This window comes from Platalea leucorodia (genome assembly GCF_965183815.1).
Source record: "Platalea leucorodia genome assembly, chromosome: 1".
Lineage (NCBI taxonomy): Eukaryota > Metazoa > Chordata > Aves > Pelecaniformes > Threskiornithidae > Platalea > Platalea leucorodia.
This window is the reverse complement of record NC_138823.1, coordinates 127,831,974-127,839,081: the sequence shown is the minus strand read 5'-3', so window position 1 is coordinate 127,839,081 and position 7,108 is coordinate 127,831,974. Positions and strand designations below refer to the sequence as shown.

Below are 7,108 nucleotides of genomic sequence, written 5' to 3'. Positions count from 1 at the left end.
CTGTGGCACTGCAGTTATCCTATGATAAATTTTTAAATGTTGAGGTAATTGGGTATCTTATCACATCCATTTAGAAGTACAATCAAAACAGTAATATTATCTCTTGAACCTGCAGCTAATGCAATCTTTACCAGTTGTTCACTAATGTAGCTTGCTGCGTTGTTGTAGAGTGTCTCAGAGGTGACCCTGCCTCTTCCTGCAGTTTGTGATTGGCAATTGGACAGGTATGTTTTTGTGTGCTCTTCAAATGGTGGTAGTGGTTTAGAACTCACTGGTGATACAGTCTTTAGCAGTTCTTGACCAGTGTAACTCGCAGGTTTGTCACAAAATATCTTGGAGTCCATTTTTTTTGCCAGTTGTGAACCTGAGTCATAATTAGATAGGCATGCTTTTGTGTCTTTTGGGGACTGTTTCATGTCTTTAGACCCTGTTGCCAGTACATTCTCTCGCAGCTCTTTGTGGGTGCGACTTGTACCTGTCACACAGAAAGTATCAGTGTCTGTTTCTTCTTGCTCTGCAGTCTGTGACTGTGGCTGAAAACTGTTACATAGGTAAACCTTTCCGTCCTCAAACTGTTTCAGTTCTTCAGAGCTACCTTGTGTGCTAGAATTTGACTGTTTTATCTCTCTGTTCTGCAAATTTACTTCATCGTTACTGAAAAGAGACAGTTCTGGATCAGCTTGATTTTTGTGGTCATCAGTTTCCTTAGGAACTCCATCTTCATTTTGCAAATAGTTCCTCCTAGAACATTTTGGCTTACTTTGTTTCAGGTTGCCTTTTGAGTCCGTGAGAAAAATGTCTTTATTGGAATACAGTATCTGTATTCCATCTTTCAGATCATTAATAGCCTTTGAGTCATTTAAGTTGTCTTCAGTGAGGGGCATCAAATACTGACACTTACATGGAGAAGGCCTGTTTTGTTGAACATATTCATACATTCTCAAATAATGAGTGAATGTTGTTAGAGTTAATCCAAGTACTTCGTTGTAATCCAAAACCTCCCAAAGCCCATTAGAAGCTAAAATAAGAAACTGACAAGTGTCATCAATAGGGACAGATATAGTATGAGGTACAGGTATAACAGATCTTTTCAGTACTGGATCTCCATGATGTCCAAGACCCCTTGTAGTTCTCAGGTACCCCTCTACTAATCCGTCTGGTTCATTAGTGCTGATGTTTCCACCGTTCTGAAGTATGCGTTCTCTCTCGCTTACATTAGAAGTGCTGTGCTCTTTTGAGAGGCAGTGACTCTTTCCATTTTTACATAAGACTGCATGTGCATTACCTAAAATTGAAATAATATCATAAGAGATAATACTATAAGATAAATAAGAGATAATATTTTGTGTTATAGCATACTGTTTGTTTTTTTAAGATACCGCTGTTAGATTAACAGCCTTCTGCTAAGGACTGGGAGAAAAACCCCTGAGGTCATAGTTAATTATCTACTGCCACAGGCAACAGTATGTCCATCAATGAATCTGGTTCTATTTTACAGCAAAGTTTTCTGTGTGTTTTTTCCCTCCCATTATTCAGAAGACTATTCCAGAGCCTTATTCTTCTGACTGCAACTAAACTCTTATGAGGAGTCTTAAGTGACATTTCATTCAGCTTAAAGTGCAGTCTGATAGAAATGTTGCACCTTGACTTGTTTTTAAGCAAGAGTGCATATTTTTCTCAAATACTTCGCACCCCCCCCCCCCCCCCCCGGAGAGTATATGCTTTCAAAATATTACGGCTGAATGAACTCAGAGAAGTTTCAGGTTCAGACTATTTTTAGCAGTATAAAATTTCTAGTACCTGAAAAACATTTGGACGTCGTGTGGAATTTACAGTTTACTAACATGATGCCTTAAATCTCTTCCTTGGTTAAGGGACCCAAGGGAGCAAGAGTTCTCACAGTCATCATGAGAAGTCAAGGACTAACTTCTTTCCTTTAGTAGGAATAGGTACTTTACCTTTCCCTCAACACTTTCAAAATCTGCAGGGTGAGAATGAAAAGTGTTAGAAATCGCAACACTGCAGGTGACTAGTCTTGTCAGACTTGAATGCAGAGTGTAAAGGAAAGCAGGTCTGAAACAGTGATGTGTTGTTTGAGATCCTCTCTGGCTATGCTGGGAGAAGACTGGGTTTTTTTGTGTTAGAGGAAGTTATTGGTCTGCTCCCATGTGTTGGCATAAGGGAAAAAATGATGTCTTACAGAAGGAACTTGAGTGGGATGGTAGCTTTCCAGACACTAAGCTGGGTGCAGTGTGTTCGTGTATTGTATTTTTAATATCATCTGGCTAGACTAGGGCACAGATCTCTAAAAAGTGTTTATAAGTAGGCACTGCTTATACAGTAGTTGTATTTCATGGGCAGTATTGGCATTGTCTAGTGTAGGAGACAGGTAAATGTAGTCTGTGTGAAGGCAGATTTCTCTAGAAGGTGATTCAGAATATCAAACTGAAGGACACACCTTTTTTATTGTTTATAGAATGTAGATGCCTTAGGTTATGCTATGTGAATATTGCCTTGTGCTTGCTCCCTCCTCCTTCCTCCAATTTCCATGGAGAGCTAGAAGATTGTCTAAAATTTCCTTGGAACCCTCGGAGTAAGACCACCAGCTGTAAGCCTAACAAAGGGCATAATATAACCCACGTGGAACAATTTGACTGCAAGAAAGAGTAAAATCTAGTCGCTTCTGGATGCAAGTCTCTTGTCCGCAAACCAGAGACAGGGCAAAAGCATCAACAAAAAGTAGCTGACCTGCCAATGTGGGACTAAATGAAGAAGACCAAGCTGGCCAATGCCACCACCTCCGGCTCCTCATATCTGGCCATCCTCTTCAGTGGCTTACCTGGTGCTGAAGGAACATGTCTATGCTTCTGTAAGAACACATTCCTGGGGGGGAAATGAAGCTTGATGTTGTGCAAATCTTTTTCTTTGATGTGATACATTTGGTGGAAAATGGAGTGTATTAGATTAAATAAATGTGTATTTAGCAGTGGTTCAAAAATGTGGACTTTAATCATAAAAGGCTTAAAGTATCTCTGATCAACTTCAAGCCTTAACTCATTAGCAGAGCTTGAGTTTACAGTATCTTTAATTGCAGCCAGCATAAAACCTCATCTGGGAGGGAAGTATGGAGGCAGGTAACTAGAACCAGAAAACTTAGGTTGGGTGAATTCTCTACCAAATTTTCTTACCTTCATCTTACCTCTTAAGCTCATTGTAATAAAAATGGGTTTCTTCCCCAATAAGGTGAAAACAAATGCATTTGGTAGCTCTGAAGACATTACAACCTTTATGTGAGTTACTCTGGTATTGCATTAAAGGTGTGACTGCATCTCCTGCAAGAATATCTGAGCTAGCGCTAAACTACCAATTTTGATACCAGTTACAGTAACGTTCTGGTAGCTGCCAAAGTGCTTGTTGGAGGTAGAGAAAGTATGGCTGCAGCAACAAGCACTGGGAGAAGGGAAGAAAGGGAGGGGATAGACCACAGTTACTTATTTCACTGTCAGTGCATGTTCAAGTTGGTTTGGAGTGTTCCTCAGACTGGCAGAGGATTGCATATTATTGTTAAGCAAAAATATTTTTTTTTAAAATCTCGGATAATTTTTTCCAAATGTGGAATATGTTTTTGGTTTGGTTTGCCTCCTGAGGAAACAAAGCCTCTCAAATGGTTTTCCCTTTCCCTACTGATCTTTGACTGTCTTGATTAATTTCAGTCAAATTTCATATGAAGAAATATGAAGTCTTACAAGTTTTGTGAATACACTCAGCTGAGGAGGAAAGAGTGCCCCTGTTGATGGAAAGTTGCAGTGTTAGCGCACTCCTTACTAATGCTAGGGAGAGTGTTAGGAAAGTATTATAGTGCTGGGCATGTGCTTCAAGCAGAGACTGGGAGACACTGTAGACACAAATCCATTTGAAACTATTCACCCAACAGCTTTTTTTTTTATACAATTCTGCTTGTGTACTTCTCTATGGAAAAGGAAGAATCTTGCTTGTAGTATTATAGCCATCTTATGTACACAAGAGAACTTAACTGGTAACAAAAATTACCGAGTGGGAATATATAATGAGTTGCTAAGAACTGCAAGAGCTTTGTCTAGTGTTTCCTGCAGCAGGACAGGGTGGAGAAGTATTAGGAATGTATCAGTGTTTCTGATTGTAATTAATAACTGATTTTCTACACTATAGAAAGGCAAAGCAGGGTCCTGCTTCATAAGGAAACAGGTCTGAATAGATCTTCCATAACAACAGTAAGTGACAGCCAATTCCTATTTAAGAAATTAATAATTCAGATGATCCTTACAGCTCGTGTTTTCAGTTTGCTGGTAGCAAAATGTGGTGGCACTTAGTCTCAATGAAACAAATGAATAAAAAGAATATCTTAAGCATGTTTCATCGACACAAGGGATTTATCAGACCTAAAATCAGAAGACCTGTGATTGCCTGCCCTTAAATGATGACACCTTAAAGTTCCTCTTAATTAAAAAAAAAAAAGGCAAAACCAAAGTCCTTACTACTCTTACGGAGGTCACTTGTGTATTATGGAATGCTTCCTAACTATGTCTTTCACATTAGTTAATTGACTACTGCTTTAACTCAAATACCATATTGAAGCTACTTATCTAATAAGTTTAATACTTATTGTCTGATACCAGTATCGGTTGCAAGGGAATTTGTCATGTCTCCTTCACGTTGTCAAGTTAAAGCAATTGCTGCTTTTTATCTCCAGATATCTACTGCCAACAAATCTCTAGATGAGCTTATTTTTTCTCTTTTTACTGTACGGAGGGGAAAAAAAAATCCTGGTGTGGAATGTACATACCTATATTAGCAATGTGCAGTAACCCAGCAACACCTTTGGCTGCCCTGGCTAAGGGACTATGCGTGTTGTTTCCAGAATGTTTTCTGTCTTCTTCCTCAGTGCCATCTGTCTCTTCACTGGGGATTCTTTCCACCAAACAGGTAACTGCTGAACAGCCACTCCAGCGAACTTTGGAAACCTCGTTCCTTCCCAGTCGTAAAAGTCTATCCATTCTCCAAAAGGACTTGGCATACGCTTTGTGAATCCATTCGTAAGTATTGGTCTTGTTGGTCTTGTCATTGCCTGGTTTATCAGAGAAAATCTTCTCTTTTTCCCTGTAATCTGCATTGATTACTGTGGCAAAAGAATCTAGAATTTGCTGTTCATCCTTACTCTTTTTGTAGGAGGAATCCATTTGAGCAAGCTGGTCAAGAAATAAAAGTGGAAGCTCTGCTGCAACTGTTTCTGCAGCTGTCGCACCATGAGAGCCATCAACTAACCCCAGAAAACATGTATCTGACCTATTTCCATAGTTGTCGAGCACAATAAATCTGTCTTCCATGTCTCCCTGCCATGTGGAATTTTTATCTTGGCAAATTGATAATGCTTTTATTAAAGAATTATTTACCTTCTTAAAAGTACTAGGGTTGTTAATATTAGCAAGATCACAATATGATGTAGGAGTGTGATTATCCGTAAGGAATTCAAATGAATAATCAATCTTCTGCCTATGTGTCTCAGAATATTTAGGAATCTTGGTCAATTTTGAAATTAGTTTCTGTCTCTGAGCCAAAAGTGTTTTGTTGTCAGTCTTTGTTTGTGGGCTATCAAAGCCCAGTAAAGTTAGGGCTTTGTGGGTTTTTTTATGATAAAGAAGGTGGTATGGATATATTTTTTGTTGACACACAGAGCAAAAAATTGAAATGTGCTTGGAATCATCATTCTCAGGTGCAATTGTGACCTCCAGGTGATCTTCCTCAACTCTGGAAAGTTGAAAATCAGGTGGGTTTTTGTCTTGAGATTTTTCCTCCCGTGTCATTCTGTAAAGGAGTTGAACATGTTAAGAGTTTTTGCATTTTCATAATTCAATATTCTAATATTAGTTAATGCTACATTTACCTAAGCCTTGTTCTCACTCTCTTATAAACTCTGAATTGCATCATTGCGTACTAATGCATATGTGGTTAAGAAACTGGGAAATGCATGTGAGATTATATAAAAATTTTAAGTAACAACTATGTTAAAAATCAGTAATACAGCAAATTCAAGAAGTGAAAAGTTTGGAAATGCAGAGCTCATGACATAATTTAGATTATTCTGGTACCTAGTGAGGTTTCAGTCAGTTGTTTCCTTCTTGTGATTCAGTGCATAGCCCTGTGCCTTCACACTGCTAGAACTGTACATGTGATGTAGTTCCTCGTCAGCTTTTCTGTATCTATTCATCATTTTCCCGACATGGTAGTGGAGTGTAATTCCTACTTGAAAATAAAAAAAAAAACCCATATTCAGGTTTAAGATAAAAAAAAAAACAAACTACGAATCTTGCATGGGAAATATGAAACAGGGCCAGAGGCATTGGTGTATCTCTTTAATCAAATTTCATTCTCATTGCCATCAGTTTTAGTTGTGAGGACTTAGGAGTCAACTGGAAAAAAAAAAAAAAATTTATACCATTGTATTTAGTCACACAGAAGAAAAATTGCAGTTATGTGGACAATATTCTATTGTTTTTCTTGCTTACAAAAGCTAAATTTTGCGATGTTCATGTTTCTTTAATGTAGGATGGATTTTGAATGTGTCAGTTTCTAAATCAAGAAAGCATAATGAGGAACAAAAGTAGTATCAAACGGGCCAAGCACTGTTTGAGCTTTTAGATGTGTGGGAAACACCCCTGCTTCTTGAGCCGCGAGACCTGCGAGCAGCAGCACGTGCCCTCTGTATTCTCCAGCCATCAGGATGGAAGGAGAGAGATGCACTTTGCAACAGAACTCGCGGAAGAACGAGGAGGCTGAAAATGTGGCATCAAGGCCAGGTACTGCAAGGACATCATAGGGTCTAGTCAGCACAAGCCTCTCTGCCCATTCTCCAGCCAAAGTTAATACCTTCCTCCTGTCCCCATGCACCTCCTTTCTCCCACTTCAGCTCCTTGATCCAGTCTCCCCTGCCTCGCCAGCTCAGTCTGTCTCTCTTCAGTCTCCTTCCTCGATGCTGTCTCACTGTTCTTAGGTCTGGCACCTGGTGCTACAATACCGAGAATCAGAGCTCTAGAGTAAGTCCTAGTGAGGCACTCCCTGATAGAGGCTGGCC

The 7,108-nt window shown here is 39.3% G+C and overlaps 1 protein-coding gene and 1 long non-coding RNA gene across 2 annotated transcripts; one reads left to right on the top strand and one right to left on the bottom strand.

Annotated features, from left to right (window-relative positions):
* Positions 1-19: 19 nt before the first annotated feature.
* Positions 20-6,583, bottom strand: PP2D1 (protein phosphatase 2C like domain containing 1). Its single transcript, XM_082304810.1, has 2 exons — positions 4,823-6,583; positions 20-1,285 (listed from the first exon to the last, which is right to left on the bottom strand). The coding sequence occupies exons 1-2, from the start codon at positions 5,838-5,840 to the stop codon at positions 33-35; spliced, it is 2,271 nt and encodes a 756-aa protein (XP_082160936.1). The 5' UTR covers positions 5,841-6,583; the 3' UTR covers positions 20-32.
* On the top strand, positions 1,271-6,663 carry LOC309586996. Its single transcript, XR_014227485.1, has 5 exons — positions 1,271-2,869; positions 4,963-5,072; positions 5,206-5,313; positions 5,750-5,803; positions 6,583-6,663. It is a non-coding gene; the product is annotated as an uncharacterized lncRNA (long non-coding RNA).
* The last annotated feature ends 445 nt before the right edge of the window (positions 6,664-7,108 follow it).